The 18,900-nt window shown below is 42.2% G+C and overlaps 1 protein-coding gene across 4 annotated transcripts in view; it reads left to right on the forward strand.

Annotated features, from left to right (window-relative positions):
• The window catches only part of ypel1 (yippee-like 1), a 45,879-nt gene extending 27,345 nt beyond the window's left edge, over positions 1–18,534 (forward strand). For 2 of the 4 annotated variants that reach the window (XM_052032325.1, XM_052032326.1), the window contains exons 4-5: positions 15,366–15,474; positions 16,233–18,533. In XM_052032325.1, coding sequence (XP_051888285.1) covers positions 15,366–15,474; positions 16,233–16,322 — 199 coding nt within the window. In that variant the 3' untranslated portion in view covers positions 16,323–18,533. Of the gene's footprint in view, positions 1–15,365; positions 15,475–16,232 lie in introns of all 4 variants that reach the window. The other 2 variants (XM_052032327.1, XM_052032324.1) reach the window with 2 other exon arrangements.
• The last annotated feature ends 366 nt before the right edge of the window (positions 18,535–18,900 follow it).

Genomic DNA, 18,900 nt, shown 5'->3' on the forward strand with positions numbered 1-18,900 from the left:
AGAAGGATTTCATCTGGGCCAAGAGATTGCTTCATACGTAATAGGAGAATGTTAGTATTGTAGGATATGAGTGATGATTCTTTCCTACTAATCGTAAAAATGAACTGGGTGTGGGAGGACTGTTGTAGCAGGGTATAGATGTTTGAGATAAATGATAACCTTGGCTCAAAAAGCCTATAAACCCTTTGTGATTGTTGTTTTCAATTTGTGTTTGTTTTCTTTTTGCAAGCATGAGCAGTGGGTTTAAGGCACCCAGTGGAATGTTGAAATTGTAAGATAATACTGTGTACTACAGCTGCGTATTTGGTGGGGGTGGTGCGTGTCTGTACACTGTGATAACTGTTTTAAAGCTTACTGTGATTCCAAAAAGCAGTTTCCACATTCTCAATGTAACAGCCCTCTTGAAATTTCCTTATCTCCTCACTCCAACTTTTCTCTTCTTCCTGTGTATTTGCTGCCCTCAACTATGCTAGTGAAATCTGCTTTGTTTGGGTGACAGTCAGCAGGCTATCTGGCAAGTGTTAAGTTGTTCTTGGCATAAATTCACACACCACCCTGCCCACCTTTTTTTTTCAAAAAAAAATTCTGAAAATATACCTTCATAACAAAGGATGTACGAAGGTAGATGTGTTATGATCTTCTCTCCACCTCATTTCCAAAACCTTTTCAAGGCCTTTTAATGTTCATTGCATTGCAGGGAACCAAACTTGGACATTAAATGTGGCCTCACTTCTATGAAGGCAGATGGTGCCAGCAAAGAGTCATACAGCATGGAAACAGGCCCTTCAGCCCAACTCTTCCCAGGTGCCCATCAAGCTAGTCCTATTTGCCCGTTTGGCCAATATCCCTCTAAACCCCTCCTATCCATGTACTTGCCCAAATGTCTTTTGGATGTTGTTGTTGTTGAATGATAAAACCAAGGCCATTCACCCAAGAGAACTGGAGTGTCTTGCCTTGTCCTCTCTTCACCTGACTTCTCCTTTGCTTTCACAGTAGCCTTGGGCCATGTACCTTCAATGTCTTGTATATCATAATACAGTTCCATTGTCTCAAATCTTCAGCAGGTCATAGCTGTATTATATATTCAGAGTTGCCTCTATCCAATGCATCATAAAACACTTATTTATTTTAAATTTTATTTACAGCTTGGTAACAGGCCCTTCCAGCCCAACGAGTCTGCGCCGCCCATTTTAAACCCCCAAATTAACCTAACCGTACGTCTTTAGAATGTGGGAGGAAACCCACGCAGACACGGGAGAACGCACAAGCTCCTTACAGGCAGCAGGAATCGAATCCCGATTGCTGGCGCTGTAATAGCATTGCGCTTACCACTTGTTCTTCATCACAGCTTGCTGAAATATTGTAATTTTTCTTTTGCATCTATTGGTACTTTAGCTCTACATTGTGGCATTTGCAACAGGTTTCCCTGACTCCAAACAGGTTGTTTATAATATTAGGAAAAAGCACTGGCCAACCAACAACCACTAAGACTCAGTTTGGAGTAATTGATGTCCATGACCATTGATAGCTCTACCTTCTTTTCACAAATACATCTAGTTTATAACCTAACTCAATCTCTGTCAATCCAACTGAAATCTGCTTTCCTTAGTAGTCAACCATACACCAAAACTTTCTAAGGGATTTTGGCAGTGTTGACTGGACTTCCAACGTCCATCTGATTATTATCACATTGAAATAAACATGGTGAGGTAAAATCTTCTTTTCCAGAAACCATGTTGAGATTGCTGGAGATCCTTCTTTCAGCATTAATGTAGAGTGTGAAGCACTTCTCTATTGCACAATTCTAGAAACTTGCCTGGAGATCACAGCTTCCAATTTGCTGTTCTTGTTAAACATTGGTGCTGCAAGGCATTCTCCCTGGTCCTAGGAAAATGTCCAATATCCCTCAAACAAGCAGCTTGCACCTGGCTTTTTATTTCTTTAAGTAATCTTTGTTGAAATATTGTAGGGGCCAGTGGCCTGATCTCTTAAGGGCATCATTCTAGCAATGGCCAAAACCACGAGCACTCTTTTTCCATATTTAATTTTAGTATGGACCCTGTGTATTACTTATAACCCAGCTTCAGCAGTGAACTCTGTTACATTGTAGCCAATTTAAAACCTCTGTTTTGTAATCCCACACTGTGCTGGAGAGTAACCCAGCACTGTTGTTAATGACTTTTTGACATTTAATGTGGGGATAAAGCATCTTTCTTCTTCCCTTGTGTATTCTGTTTTGCTACTGTTCCAGTGACTCTTATTGCCCTCTTGTGTCTGTTTATCTCTGAACTTTGTTGCATTTAATAAACCTCCTACTTATTAAAGCAGAATTTAAAAGATTTTTTGTGTGTAGATGATCCATGGACTAGCTAAACTCTGATTTGCCATGTGCTATTTTAACCCTTGAATAACTCCTTTTGTAAGATGAGAGATTCTGTAGATGCTGGAATCTGGAGCAACACAAAGTACTGGAGGAACTCAGCGGGTTGGGCAGTATATGTGGAGGGAAATAAACAGTCGACATTTCGGGTCAAGACCCTTCACCAGGACTGGAAAGGAAGAGGGCAGAAGCCAGAATAGAAAAGGTGGTGGGGTGGGGGTGTGGTGAGGAGCGCAGGTGATGGGTGAGTCCAGGTGAGGGGAAGGTAGGTAGGTGGGGAAGGGGTTTGAAAGGGAGTTGTATAAGAAGCCGAGAGGTGATGGGTTGAAGAGGCAAAGGGCTGAAGGAGGAGGAATCCGGTAGGAGAGGGCAGTAGACCATGGGAAGAAAAGGGAAGGGGGGGTGGGGTGAATAGATGGGCAGGTCATGAGGGTGGGGGAAGAGGAAAGAGAAGGGGTGAGGGGTCCACAGGAATGAGGGAAGCCAAGGGGAGTGGAGGGTAGGTTACCAGAAATTGGGGAAATCGATGTTGAGGTCTCGGGTTGGAGATTACAAAGGCAGAATGAGGTGTTGTTCCTCCAACCTGCATCTGGCCTCATTGGAACAGTAGAGGAGGCTGTGGATAGACATGTCAACATGGGAGTGGGATGTGGAATTGAAGTGGCTGGCCACCAGGAGAACCTGGCTTTTGCTGCAGACGAAGCGATCAGCCATTCAGCATCTGGCCTCCCTGATGCAGAGGAGGCTGCGCTGGATGCAATAAATGACGCCCTCAGATTCACTGAAGTGCTGTCTCACTTGGAAGGACAGTCTAGGGCCCTGAATGGTGGTGAGGGAGGAGGTGCAGGGTCAGGTGAAGTACTTTGTACAGTTGCAGGAATAAGTGCTGGGAGGGTCATCAGTGGGGAGGGATGAGTGGACAAGGGAGTCACGGAGAGAGTGGGAGGGAGGGATGAGAGAGTTGTCTGGATGTGGTGTGAATGATGTGTTGGATGTGGAGGTGCATGGGGTGGTAAGTGAGGACAAAGGGAATCCTATCCCTGTTATGTCGGGAGTGGGGGGAATGGGATGAGGGCAAATGTGTGAGAAATGGAGGAGATGCAGGTAAGGGCTGCATTGGTGGTGGAAGGGAAACCCTGTTTACTGGGGGGGTGGGAGGAGAAAGACGACATCTCAGATGTCCTGGAATGCAAAGCCTCTTCACATGAACAGAAGCAGTGGAGACAGGAATTAAGAGGATAGCATCCTTGCAAGTGACTGGGTGAGAAGAGGTGTAGTCAAGGTAACTGTGGGAATCAGTGGGTTTGTAGATGTCTGTGATTAATCTGTCTCTGGAGATGGAGACAGAGATCCAGAAAGGGGAGAGGGGTGTCGAGATGGATCAAGTGAATTTGAGGGCAGGGTGGAAGTTGGTGGCAAAGTTGATGAAATTGACGAGCTCAACACTGGTGCAGGAAGCAGCCCCAATGCAGTCGTCAATGTAGGGGAGAAAGTTGGGGACTGTACTGGGGTAGGCTTGGAACATGGACTGTTCCACATAGCCAACGAAAAGGCAGGCATAGCTGGGGCCCATGCGAGTGCCCATGGCTCCACCTTTTGGTTTGGAGAAAGGGGGAGGAGCCGAAAGACATGTTGAGGGTGAATACCAGTTCTGCCAGACAGGAGGTTGGCAGTGGGGGGGGAGCTGGTTGGGTCTGTTGTCGAGAAAGAAGCGGAGAACCTTAAGGCCTTCCTGGTGGTGGATGGAAGTGCACAGGGACTCGACATCCAAAGTGAAAATGAGGCAGTTGGGGTCAGGTAACTGAAAGTTGTTGAAGTGGAGGGTATGTGAAGTGTCACAGACATAGGTGGGAAGGGACTGGACCAAGGGGGACATTCCCTCCATAGATGCTGCCTGACCTGCTGAGTTCCTCCAGTGTTTTGTGAACATAGAACAGTACAGCATGGGAACAGGCCCTTTGGCCCACAATGTTGTGCTGAACCAATTACATAAAATGCCCAACTAAACTAATCCCTTCTGCCTACACAATGTCCATATCCTACCATTTTTCCTCTCATTCATGTGCCTATCTAAGGGCTTTTTGAACGCCCGTAGTGTATTTGCCTCCACCACCACCCCAGGCAGTGCATTCCAGGCACCCACCCCTCTGTGCTTTTTAACAAAAAACTTGCACTGCACATCTCCTTTTGAACTTACCAACACCACCCCCACCACCCCCCAAATCACCTTAAATGCATGCTCTCTGGTATTAGACATTTCAACCCTGGGAAAAAGATACTGGCTATACTTCCCATAATCTTATATCTATCATATCTCCCCTCAGCCTCTGCTGCACCAAAGAGAACAACCCAAGTTTGTCCAACCTATCCTCATTGCACGTGCCCTCTAATCCAAGCGGCATCTTGGTAAACCTCTTCTGCACCTTCTCCAAAGCCTCGACATCCTTCCTATAATGGGGCGACCAGAACTGAATGCTTTTGTGTGTGTAACTCCTTTTGTAAGATTGGTTTTTAATATTTTTTGATAGCACGTCTAGGGAAAATTGATCATCTAGCTGAGGTAGCTCAACAAAAATATTGTACCCTTGCATTGGGGGATGAGGTACATTTAAAGCTACAGTCAAGTCTTGGTGTGGCTTTCAGTGCTAGTCCAATTATTCAGCAATTTCTGAGGTAGACACCAGCTTCTTGGAGATGCATTTTGTATTTGTTTTCTGCGAAGTCATATGACCTTTGGCTGGTGCACCATTCTTAACCTGTGGTGAATGCAGGAGATGAGAGCTCAATTTATGGTAACTGAATGTGAGCACTGTGAGACAGCCTTGTTGGAATTAAGGAAGTAAAATACATGGGTAATTTGAAAGATTGAAGCACTTAAAATATGCAGTGTAGATTCCCCTTTATCTTTACCTATCAATTTATTCCTTTTCTTTCTTACTAGTATACTTAAATGTATATAATTGCCTGGAGCACTCCTTGTGCTAATGTGTCCTGCATTCTAACCACCATGATTGATGCTGTTAATTTTTTTTTATCTAGAACCTAGTCCATATTCATTGTTCAAAAAAAAAATTGAGTTCTCAAACCCAGACTTTGTCCAGTTATGGATGGTTTCTCTGCTTTTCTACATTGTCACTGAGAAATCCTTTGCTATCCCAGTGTTACCCATTTTTATGCTCTGGTAATTCATATTAAAAATTATTTTTGTCTGTTCCTCTGCCTTTTATGTCCCATTGTACTTGGCTATGATGACGACAACAGCTTGCATTTATGTAGTATCTTTAACAAAGTAAATGCTTAATGCCATTTCACAGAACATCAAAAAATTCAACACCAAGCTACATAAGGAATAAAGGAGATAATTGGGGAAGATAACTCAAAGCTTTAATTAGAAAAACGGGTATTGAAGAGTGCCTTAAGGAAGGAAAGAGATGAAAAAATTTATGGAAGAAATTCTAGAGTTTAAAGCTGCACCTCCTAAAGGTATGCCTGTTAAAGATGCCCAAGAGATTAGAATTGAAGGACTGCAGATGTTTTGGAGGATAGTTTGGTCAGGGGTAATTACAAGGCATCTGAAAAGATTTTAAGAGCAAGAATAAGAATTTTAAAATAGTGGCCATGTTTATCAATGCCCAATGTAGGATGGAGGTACAGGCATGAATCAGCCTAGCTGCCTGCCATAACTGTAAGTGACCTTGAAGTTTATATAGTGGGGGATTCAAGAATAGTGTTGGGATAATTAAGCTTACAAATAACAAAAGGCATGGATGAGGGTTCTGGCAGCTCATGAGCTGAGGCCAGTGCAGAGTCAGGTAATTTTAATTGAGGTGAGGATAGGTGGTCTTTGAGAATGGTGTAGATAAGTGGTCAAAATCTAAAGTTTGGCTCAAATATAGCAGTTGGGTTGTGAAGAATTCAGTCCTACCTCACTGTTGCCCACATGCTTGCATTTGGTGGTAAGGGAATGAAATCTGCATTAGGAACTTTGGTTTTCCAAAAGATTGTTAATGAAAATTTATGCCCATAACAGCACTGGATCTTTTTGTAAGCAGTCTGATGATTTGGAGATAGTGAGAGGGTAAAGAGTTTATGGTGAGAAGAAACTGGGGATCATTGTTGTACATATGATTTCTTTTTTCTTTTGAATGATGATGTTGTATGCATTTGGGAAATGGGTTGGAGGCCAAGGTCAGATCCAGGAGTTGTTTCAGAGATGGTGCTTTTAGATAACCTGCAGCACCCTGTCTTCATTTCCTCTATCCATGATTGGATGGATAAAAATGGAACCAGTGGAGTACATTTGCAATCGGCTGGTTGACAGAGTTGTTGGAAAAAGCTAGTGTGATCAGTTATATCTTAGTCTGCAGATAGGATGAGAAGGAGAAAGTTTAGCAATGTCACAAGCACCAGTTTTCTTGCTTTGGTATGAGCAAAAACCTGATCAGAGTTTGGAACAGAGTTCCAGGAAAGATGGATGTGCTTTGGGAAGTGATGGGTGTTCAAGGACTTTATAGAAGGGCAAATGAGAACTGTACAATGGTTACAGTACAGAAGGCCATTACGCCTGTGGCTATATGCAAGTGCAATTCAGCTAGTCCTACTCTCCCCATAGCATGACAAATTATTTCTTTTCATACATTTATCCAGCTACCTTCTGAATGCTACAATTGAATCTACCTCCATTACTACTCCAGCAAAGTATTCCAGACCCTAATCACTCACTGTCGGGAATGCAAAATTGTATTTCATGTTACTTTTAGTTCTTTTGCTCATCACATTCACTCTAGATCCCCTTCAAAAGGAACAGTTTCTATCTAGTTTGCTTTCACTCGCTGTGTTAAATACCTATATCAGATCCCCTCTCAATCCCTACCTGTTCCAAGGGTACAAATTCAGCCTCTCCATTCTTTACACATAATTAAACCTTATCCCTGTAATTATTCTGGTAAATCTTTTCTCCACTCCCTAATGCTTTCATGTCCTGTCTAAGGTGAGTTGACCAGAACTGTCACAGTATTCATTTTGTGGCAGAACCACTAATTTATAACATTTCAAAGTCAAGTTTATTGTCATATGAAAAAAACTAGATGCTGGAAGAACTCAGCAGACCAGGCAGCATCTGTGGAGAAAAACACAATGTTTCGAGTCAGGACTCTTCTTCAGGACTGAAGATAGGAAAAGGGGAAGTTCAATATATGGGGGGGGGGGGGAACAGAGTGGTGATAGGTGGACAAAAGGGGGGGAGGTGGGGTGGGCACAAGGTGGTGAAAGGTAGATGCAGGTAAGAGTTCGTCCAGCATCTTAATCTAGATTCCAGCATCTGCAGTCCTTTGTTTCTCTTTATTGTCATATGCACAGTTGCAATGAAAAACTTACTTGCATCAGTATCACAGGCACATAGCATTAGATACACAAGAAAAATTATACAAGAGAGCACAATTAGAACAAAAAGTCCATTGTAGTGTAAAGTGGTCATATTGTTGCTGTACGGAGGTATTGATTGGGCTTGTGCAGGTCAGTTCAAGAACTGAATGGTTCATGGTGACTTCTTTGCTTATGTACTCTGAATCCATTAATAAAGCCCAGGATCCTATATGCTTTCTCAAGACCGCTTTCTCAACCTGCCCTGCCACTTGTATGTGCATAGCTCATTCGCCCCCAGATCTTTGTTTCTGTATCCCTTTTAGAAATGTGTCCTTCAGTTTATATTGCCTCTTCTCAGTCTTCCTATCAAAATGTAATGCTTAACATTTCTCAACATTAAATTTCATCTGCCACCTATCTGCCATCTCACCAACCTATCTAAATCCTTGCAGTTCACGTTGTCTCCAGCTTGTGTTACTTGCACATTTCAAAATTGTATCCATTGCATTCAAGTCTAAGCTCATAGTATAAATTAAGAAAAGTAATGATTCTCTCAGTTATTGATTACTTAACAAGTAAGTGTTTTGTGGAAGCCTGGGGGCTATGAGATTTTGGAAGAAGGAAGAGTTTTGAGGAAGGTGATTGAAGGTGCAGTTAATATAAGGTTTTTCAAACCGGATGAAGTTTTGATCAGAAAATGAGCTCTAGGAATGGAGTTATCATTGGACCACACTAGTGGTGGTGGGGATGATGATAAATATTCCAAGCTGGGATGTGAGACTACCATCACATGTTTGCTCTCTGATCCACTAGCTTCTGCTTCTAGCCAAATGGGATCATTTGTAAATGCTTCTTGTTTTGCTACTACTGTGTACACTGCATTTTATTTGTGCAAATATGCATAAGACACTGTTTCTGGATCCCATAATTTTCAGATTACACATGACTTGTGACTGCTTTAGCTGCTCCTGCCTTGTTATCCTATTGTTTCAGTGACTGGATGTCGTGCTCAATAAATGGCTGAATTTCTAATGTTTGAGCCCTTTGTGATTGATTTTTGATTAAGCACTATGGAAAATCGTACTTTGTAATGTAACCTTTGATTGGCCACTCCAATGCATATGATATGATCATGCATGGAACATTTAATCTGTGTGAGTGATGTTAATCCATGTGGAAGGCCCAGTTGATAGCTGCTTGTGAAGTTGAATCACAGATGTATAATTAATACCCAATGTACATGGGAGAGAGAGCATACCTAATTATCAAGGGCATGCCTTGCACCTGTGCAATTTAAAGGGATTATCAAAAACTTGAAGGTTGGTTAAAGAGCTGTTCAGGGCAGTGTTTCATCCATAGGGCAGGAGATTGCAGTTACAAGTTGCATGATGAATTGGCTGAACAGTGAGTCAAGGTTGAGGCTCATTGTCTCGTGGCCCAATTGACCCTTGCTGAAGGAATGCATCCAAAGATGTGGGTGACTTGCTGGTGGTGCCTGAAGAAAAAAGGATGGGGGACTCTGGCTGGGAGAGGTTATTTCCCCCAAAGTGGTGGAGCTGGGAGCACACGTGCTTTCGCCCTGAGAGAGAACAATAGATTTGTACTCCATGGACTACTGACCCCTCTCTGGGATGGGGGCATCAGCCAGCCAGGCAATCTGATGAAGCACAAGCTGCTGGAGGGCTGTCACCACAAAATCCCCAGCACCAGCAGAGTCCAGAGCAGTAGTTTAAGCAGTCTGAGTTTCCATTATTGCACTCGTGTCTAATGGATTCTGCTTTTGTTGCAATGGAAGCTGTGACCTCTGCCATCATAGTTTGTGAATGGCTGCATGATTGGACTTTGGGGTCTGTGCTGTTTATTTGGAACTGGATTCCATGATGTTTTGTTGGCTTTGGGGCAGGCTTGACAACATCCCAAGCATGTCCATCAACAACCTTTTGTATGTTGCTCCATTCTAGCTCTTAACTGATAGAGCTCTGATTACGATGAGCAGAACTAGCAAATAACCTTGTTCTTTGGAGCACGAACATACAAGTTCTCCAAGCATAACACTCATTTGCGTGTCTGGTGACTCACTGTGTCCAATTAAGGCCTCTAAACTATACACAAGGTGCCAGATCTGAGTAGGTGGATAGAATTGAGTGATTCTTCTAGCTCTACTGCCAGAGCCCACAAACTAGAATTTCTTGACTGAAATGAGGAAGATGCAAGAGTGCAGTCATTGAGAGGAGTGGCAGGTAAGAAGAGAGATCATTGAGTCATCTGGGTGCTATGATGGAGATAAGATTATGGGATGGAGGATTGATAGAAGTCTACTGTTGCCATCAATGATGTCCACTCCACCACAGACCACAAACTCTATGGCAGCCTAACCCATGATATCTTGGGCCCTTCCTCCAAATGTAGGACCATGGTAGGGTTCCTGTCCAGGCTGTTACTGTAGACTTTGTGTGCAACCTTGTCTTACAAGAAAGTGGGACTAATGTGATAATTTATGCATATGATATGCTGAATATGATTAGCTTTTAAGCCTGTTGTGGTGTGAGTGTGGAGATAAAGTGTGCATGTTTCTGCATGTGTTGGAATATAGAATTTTGTTGCAGCTTCTTCTGCTCTTAACTACAGCTGAGATGAGTAATCTCACAGCACTAGGCTAAAGTCCTCTGGCATCACCATAGGCAATTGTTTAGAACATAGAACAATTACAGCACAATTCAGGCCTTTTGGCCCACAAAGCTGTGCCGAACATGTCCCTACCCTAGAAATTACTAGGCTTACCCATAGCCCTCTATTTTACTCAGCTCCATAAACCTATCTAACAGTCTCTTGAAAGACCCTATCGTATCAGCCTCCACCACCATTTCCGGCAGCCCATTCCACACACTCACCACTCTGAGTAAAAAAAAACTTACCCCTAACATCTCTATATCTACTCCCAGCACCTTAAACCTATGTCCTCTTGTGGCCACCAATTCAGCCCTGGGGAAAAGCCTCTGACTATCTACCCTATCAATACCTCTCATCTTATACACCTCTATCAGGTCCATTTTTCTTGCCATTTCCTTGCATTTGTTTTATTCCTGCCTTTGGTTTGGTGGGGTGGCATGCACAGTTGCTTCCTGTATTTCTTGGCATGTAATATGTTTCCATTGTGGCGACTCACCGTCTAGTCGGGCGAACCGGCTCGGCAGTCGGGTCACGCGGCGTTGGAGCGACAAGGCCCAAGATGGCGGCGGGCCTCGTCTTTCCGAGCGACGGGGAGAACCCGTGCGCGGGAAAGTCCTGATGACGTAGGACTTGCGTCATCACCGGTTGTTTTGGGCGGGAACATTCTCCCTTAAAGGGCCCGCGCAAGGCGGGAAAATAAACCAGTTCTTGTTTGGCAATCCTCCGAGTAGAGTCTTGCTTTATTCCGCGGTAGCAACCGCTACACCATCATGATTTGAGGGGCTATATTGGGAGGTCCTGCTCTCTAGCAGCACAATGACTTGGATTCAGAGGCCACCCTACCCTTGTGTGCAAGAATAATATCAATCAGCATTGGCTGGCTCAACATTCGTGTGAGATCCTGAAATTGCTGTCACCCAGCACATGCTAAAGGGAGAATTGCACAATTTTGCATTTCTAAAGCACTTGTGTATGCCCAAATTGTGTACCATGCAATGCCATTTAAAAATGGCCATATAAATTTCTAGTCTGAAACTGCTGCCATTTTACTGGAAAATGAGTTTTATTACTTTCACTGTAGCCATTGCCTTGCTCTTTCACCCATTACTCCTTGCTCAGAATTTTGTTTTGTCTACACGGACTCTTGTCTAGTTTTTTTTTGTTGTCGTGTTGGGTTTCCATTGAGTTTTACTATCAATGCACTGTTATACCATTCCATAATTAAATGTCCTTCTGTTTTCTGCTAGTAAAGTTCATCTTTTGTTTTGTTTTAAATCCTAAACATTCTCATCCCATTACCCCCACAGATCTCAATTACACTTTCTTGTTTCTTTCCTATTCCTGGTATAGTTTCTGCAGTGGATAGAGCTGAACTAACAATGAAGAAATTATAGGGGCTACTTGAGGACTATGTTACAGGCCTAGGCCATTTAGCCCCTTAAGCATGTTAAAGCTTTGACTTGCAATCATTTCTTTCTGCCCCTTCAGTGTCCCTATATTATGAGTGTTCCACCAGCAGTGGATATCAGACAGCAGAAACTTCCTCTGCATATTGAGAAGATGGAAGCAGTTGTCTTTTGTTGCAAATTCTATTCCATTGCCTCTTGCAGGAATGAAACTGTCTGAAACTGGACAAGATCGTTTGCAAACTTGGGGGGGGGGGGGCAGGGGGTGGTCATTGAATCAGAAACATTTGGGTCTTTTGAAGTGCCTACTTACCACAGTGAAGGGCATTATAAGAGGGAATTGTTTTTGTTACAACTTCATAACTGCTAGGCAAAATCATTCATTCAGTGGGGGTGGGTGGGGGGAAAAGAATGCAAGCAAGAGCCCACTTATGAAATTGATGTGACTGTTATGGGTAAACTGGAAAATCTCTGCATTCAAAAGCTGTTGCTTTGAACATAAAATTCTGGAATTCATAGATTTGTGTGTTGCTTATAAGGAGTCTAAACCATGCTGTGGACATTTGACTGGATGTCCATGTGCTGGGATACCATTTAGTATCAGTTATTAAACTTGGTTCTTTCTTCTCTTTCTAATTAAAGAAAGCACTTGTCAAGGCTACTTTGAAGAAGCTACCCTGATTAGTGAGAACATTACTAGTGGTGTAGCTCCCCTTAGTTGCATTTAATTGCTGATTCTGGACTTGGATGCTAATTTTACTTCTAAAATTTACCCTTTTTGCCTCAGATTTTATACCTTTTGAAACTGGTCTGGGAGAGCCTTGATTTTTAAATGGTCATTCTCCTCATGGGGGGGGGGGGGGCGTGGGGAGGTTGGCTTTGGTAGGGGGGGAGGGGTGGGGGTCATAAAAAAACAAGTGATTACAGACCCATTAGTTTGGTGGGCAAATTATTGGAATTCATTTTAAGGGATGGTATAAGCCTTCAGACAATAAACTTTGATCTTTTCCATAACTGTTTCAAATCGTAACTGAATTATCATAACTACTACAAAAGATTTGCTTCTATTGGTAATTCCTCCACTTGCACAAATGATTCAGAATTGCAATTTTCCTGCTACTGCTGCCACCACCTAACTACCCCAGCCAAACTCTCGTTCTGCTTGCTGTATGCCGCCAGAAAAAATGCCTTGAATGCAGTTCAGGAATTCCAGTTGATACAAGGGTAACTGAAGTCTCCCACTATTGCTGCCCCCTAGTGTGTTTCCACTTATTAGAAATTTGCTTGCAATTTTTCTCCTTTTCTATCTCCCTCAGATTGTTTGGAAGTTTATAATACTGTTACAGTGTAATTGCCCCTCAGCCTTATTTGATGATCCTAACATACCACCCCTTCTCATAGATGTAATTTCTTTAACCAGTTTTGCCATCCATTTTTATTTTTAAACCCCCTCAAATTAATCAGGAACAGTCAGCATGGATTTAAGGGAAAGTCTTATCTAAGAATTCCTTTGCTTCCTCTTCAAAGAGGGTTGATGAAAGTGCTGTGTTTGATGTAATCTGTGGGGATATCAGCAGGGTTTCTAACAAGGTTCCACATGGTAGGCTGGCCCATAGAACCTACGGGAGCTTGGTAGATTGGATCCAACATTGGCTGTGATAGGAAGCAAAGGATAATGATTAGGTGTTTTTTGTGACTGGAAGGTTGTTACGTTTGTGATTCCACAATTTGTTTCTTGGCTTTTATAACATAGATGTTTTATGACTAAGGTGTAGAGGGATGATGAAGATTATAGATAATTGGCCATGTGGTTTACAAGGAGGAGGAAAGTGTTAGGCTGTAGGAAAATATAGATGGTCTGGTTAGCTGGGCAGACAAATAGCAGATGAAATTTAATCCAGAGGAGTGATATAATGCATTTGGGACAGTGCAATATAACAAGGGAATATAGAGTAAATGGAGACAGTGAGTATCGCTTAAGACTGAGTGGAGCTTAAATATGGTGAGGACAGAGATAAAATGGTGATCTGTTTTGCTAACAAGTTAAATGTCAAGTGATGAGGATTTAATGTAATTGGTAGATGGCTTACAGGGGAGATGAAGAAACTTTTCATCCAGATGGTGGTAGGGGTCTGGAACTAGATGTCAGAAAGGGTGGAGGAGGTGGAAACCTTCATCCATATTTAAACAGTATTGGGATGTGTAATTGAAGAGATGCTACTAGAAGATGTGTTTTGGATTGGTAGCCTTTTTTGACCTGTATAAATGTAACCCAAATGGCTTCCTGTATCTTAAATTTTCAATGATTGCTCCAGTATTTCTCTCCATCGTGCCTGGCCTGTGAATTTCTTGCATTTTCTGTTTCTTTTTAAGACTTTCACTTTACATAAACTACTTTTGCCTAGAAATTGTACCTTTTTTGTATGCTTAAATTATTTGTTTAGTGCTAATGTCAAATTGGTTTCCCCTGCAAATAAAATCCAATCTAAAATGGCATTAAAGTAGTTAGTATGCAGAACTGAGCATAAAAAAAAGGACTTGCACAATTCCTGATGGGCTTGAGTCAATCCAGCACAGCTCCCAAAACTTCACAGCAAGCAGAAGGGTACGAGCCCCTGAAGGCATACTCCTGAGTCAACCACACATCAGCAACAGTCATTATGTTTATTATGGAGATGGACTACAGGGGAGAAAGAGCTCCCACATTTGCTCAAAAGGGACATAAGTCCTGATCAATAAGATTTCCCTGCCCCCCCCCCCCCCACACCACCCATGCCAACATGCCATGCTTATTCCTGTGTACTGTTGGTGTGAGGACACCTGTCAGGCCAATTACAGGAAAGAGTCAGTAAGAGGTGGCTACTTGGTCTCCTTCAGGAGTGAAAACTCCTGTGCTCTGAAGCAAGGCGGAAAGAATTTTCATGTCTTCACAAGGTGTCTGCAGATCACTCTGGCACTGTTTTTTATGCATAGATAGGTGAGGTTGTGGATGCTGAACAGAAACAACTCTTGCCTTTCTCCTGCTGCCTTACTCTCTGCTGCTTGAGACACTGCCTTTTTGTCCTTGCCTCCAGGTCTCCTTGCTGCTGTTCCACTGACCCTGGCTGTTGCCTTTGGTTTACAAGATTGGCACTTAAACAATGAAGTTTCCATATCAGCAGGTGTGAATCAAAATCTCATTTTTGGAGACAACCATAAGTTTCCACTACTATCTGCAGCAATGTTTTAAGTGTTACCCTGCTGCATTTGGGGAGTATACTGCTGTGGGCAGCCACTGTGGTCCATCCATAGGCAGTCCTGGCCAATGAACATGTCTGGCAGAGTATAGTGTCAGTGCAGCAATTGAACTACTGGACTTGTAATCTGGTGGGCTGAGCCAACAATTCGGATCTGAATTAAAATTCTACCATGGCAGCTGTGGCATAGACATGTGGGGTTAAGTGTTTTGTGGGCTTTGCAAAATGTGTCTCTGGTGTGAGTACTATTGAGGCTAGAGCACGCGATGAAAAGCAACAAACTGAAAGCTGTGATCTTTTCCTCTGCAGGGTGAATGTGGGCTGTGGCCCTGCTGAAGAGAGGGTGCTGCTGACGGGATTGCACGCTGTGGCAGACATCTACTGTGAGAACTGCAAAACAACTCTGGGATGGAAATATGTATGTGTCTCCATTTTGCTCCCATTGTATTTTGTGGTCTTGCTCATTCTGGAGCTGGAAGTGAATGAGTGGGAGGGGAAATCCTCTTCCTCAGTTGGTAGCAGTTATTATCAGGACATGAGATTGATAGGTTTTTTTGGATGTTAATGGGGTGGAAATGTGGTTAGTGCAGGAAAATGGTGCGGAGGTAAAAATTCAGCAGGTAAAACAATGGCAGAAGAGACATGAGAAGTCAAATGGCCAACTCCTCCTTCCATTTCTGATGTCCTTTATAGGACTTAAGGTGGGGAAAAAAATTATATAGTCTCCAGTTGACTTTTTCCTATCCTTGGCTTTTGTGAATTTAACATTTAGATATTCCCCTCCATTAGGAGAGACTTGCATGAGGAGCACAGACTTGGAGGTAGGAGAAGGGCATATGACATTGACTCGAATAAAACTATTGCATCCAGGTGAGGAATTTCTTGTTCACGGCCTGATGCCCTGCTCACTCTCACTTAGAGAGAAATGAGAAAGGCTCTTGATTGAAGTTAGCAATGCAACCTGCAGCAACATACACACTCTTTTACAGGATTTGTTTTAAACAGAGCACTGTTGGTGACTTCAGAGTATTATGTTTCCATTTTACTAAAATGATTGGTATTCAGTTTAATGACCATCTTGGTGGTTAATGTGTTTTTCATTTTTGTAGTTCAGTGCTTGATTTTTAACCTCCACCCCACTGATACTATTTTCCCCCCTCCCCTTTTTCTTCGCAGGAACACGCCTTTGAGAGCAGTCAGAAGTACAAAGAAGGAAAGTTCATTATTGAACTGGCCCACATGATTAAAGACAATGGGTGGGAGTGACCAGTGAGCTACAGACCCCTGCTGCTCTATTTTAAGACTGTATGAGGCTGATCTAATGGACAGAAAATGCTCTGCTATAAGACAGCTCTGAGAACATTTGCTGACATTTTTTTTAAAAAAAAACCTTACAGCTGAACCATTGATGTTGCCTTCTTGTTGGCCCTTTGCTTTTTTTAATCTTTGTCTAGGTTTGGTGTTCTCTTGTGTGAAACACTGTAAAACAACTATAGATGAATTTTTTTTCAAAGCTCTTTACAGTTTGAGTGAGAAGAAAAATGGAAACTTTTTTTGGAGCGTTTAGCTTTACAGATGACTGTTCTGAACTTGGCTGTTCTCACTTCCCTTCCTTTTAAACTCCCCACTGTATGTCTCTTCTATTGCTGTTCATGCTCTGATACAAAACTGGGTTAGCTGACCAGCATGGAGATCATTGCGAAGGGAGTTTGTATATGTACAAACATCTACATCTAAATGTAGCATTTTTATTTTTTAATGAGTTGTTTTGGGACAGGGAAGTAATGGTTGCAGTATTGTGATACTGAGGTACAGTTGAATCCCATAGACTGCAATTGGTTCTTCTGTTACTCCCAGGCTGTTTCTAGATGGCCAGTCGGCATAAATCTAGCATTCAGCACCTGTAACATTAATGGGAGCTGTGGTTTGGGGTGGGTGATAAGGGGATAGAGGGGACCCACTAAAATTGTACAAAATTAAAGGACACATATGGCTGGTTCCATGTAGCAGTATACTAATGCACTGGACAAAATTGGGCGCATAAGTAGGTTTTCTGGGCATAACATCCTCTCAAACATAGAGCTGGGCTCCTGGTCTGCGGACTGTTTAAAATTTAACAGACGCATGAAATTCCCTTGCCTGGAATATGCATGCACTCCAGAACTTTGCTTTTCCTCTTTGTTTTAAACAAGTTATTTTCTTCCTCATTTCTCCTGTTCTGATCTCTGCTTCCTGTTTTCTTTTCACAAATGGTCATTCCCAGTTCTTGGAGTATGGACAGTTTCTGGGTGCAATGGTTTGCTGGTTAAATCATTTTTTGTCGTATGGGTGCACCTGCTACATATAATGGTGCACTCTGCTGCTAGAAATTTCATATGCAGTGTTAACAGGAAGGTCCAGCAGATTGTGTTTGTTTTTTTTTTAAATATTGTGTTCCAATCGCCACTTATAGCCAACTTTTTTTTTGCCTGCTCACTCGCTGTCAGAATTCTCATTCCCTGGTGCCGTGCATTGAGTTGAAATTCTTTGGGGATGGGTCCTGATCAGATAAGCACCACTGAAGAAGGAACGTTTTTGGGGAAAAAGAAGTCGGGGGCCAGTCTGGTTACTGAGCCGATTTTTTTTCAAGAGGGTCGCACTACAGAAATTAAATACTTGAAGCAGACTACAGATCGAGGATCTTGTTGAACCAGTTTCCCTATATATTAAAAAAAAACATTTTTGTACATTTAGAAAAAAGAAGAAACATATTTAAGGTTTTATACATATTTTTACTGGGTAAGTTGATTTGCTTCCCCTACCTGAGCACTTTTGTTCTCTGTAATTCTGGTGTTTTGTTGCAATAACATTTAACTTTGCAATCTGATTTTTAGTGTTTTTTTTCAGGTTTTGTGATTTGCTTTTCATTTTTAGCATTTTCTTAAAAAAATAAAAGATGGAGAGGGTTGGGGATGGGGAAGGGCATCTCTTCTTGGACCAATGGAGTAGGCTCTTGAGCTGGCTAATCCCAGGGTGCTTGTCTGTTGGTTTAACCTCCGAAGACTGGTAACATTTTTAATTTATTTTAACTTTTCTTTTCAAGTTTTAAAAAAAAATTCTTTTGAGTTTTTTTTGGTTTTGTTGGGGCTTTAGAGTTGTTAATATCCATCCAGTAGTAAGTGAGCTTTGCTCTGAAGAGCAGAGGGCAGTAGCTATTGAGTGTTAAGTCTGGAGCATTCTTTTCTACAAGGGTGATTGATTAATATTACAAGTTCTAAAGCATGTTATATATTGGTAAAGTAAATGTTTTTGGTGCCTGAATTCTTTTGTATTTTTTTTAATAAACCTTCTGAATGCTTTATTACCTCTCTTCACCCCCAACCCTCCATAGCTATTGGGACTATACATTGCTTTGCTGATCTGTCTTGAAACTACATCAACTTTGTGCAGCAACTCACTGTATTGTACTGGAGTTAAAATAAAAGACTTTCACCAGGACACAACCTGTCTGTTAATGATGGTTGAAGAGCTACTTGTGAAATTGAGGCACAGTTAGGGTATGAGGTATGCAGGTAGAGCCTTAGTGTTGTTGCCATAACTGTGCTGAACCAAATGGAGACGTGGTTAAGGAACACGAAAGATTTTATTTGCTGTTTGATTTGTGGAGAAAAGGTAGGTGATTCCCACATTGTTCATCACTGAATTTGCCTGCTTCCAAATTTTTCCAGCAGACTTGGCTGTATGTGACAAAAGAATGTGAGAATGGGAATGCATGTATGAATTGCAACAATTAAATGTTGCTACATTTGAGTCTGGGTGAAAATAAAACTATTGCTTTGAGATGGAACTTCACTTTTAAAACCTT

Source organism: Pristis pectinata, chromosome 17 (assembly GCF_009764475.1).
Source record: "Pristis pectinata isolate sPriPec2 chromosome 17, sPriPec2.1.pri, whole genome shotgun sequence".
Taxonomy (NCBI): Eukaryota; Metazoa; Chordata; class Chondrichthyes; order Rhinopristiformes; family Pristidae; genus Pristis; species Pristis pectinata.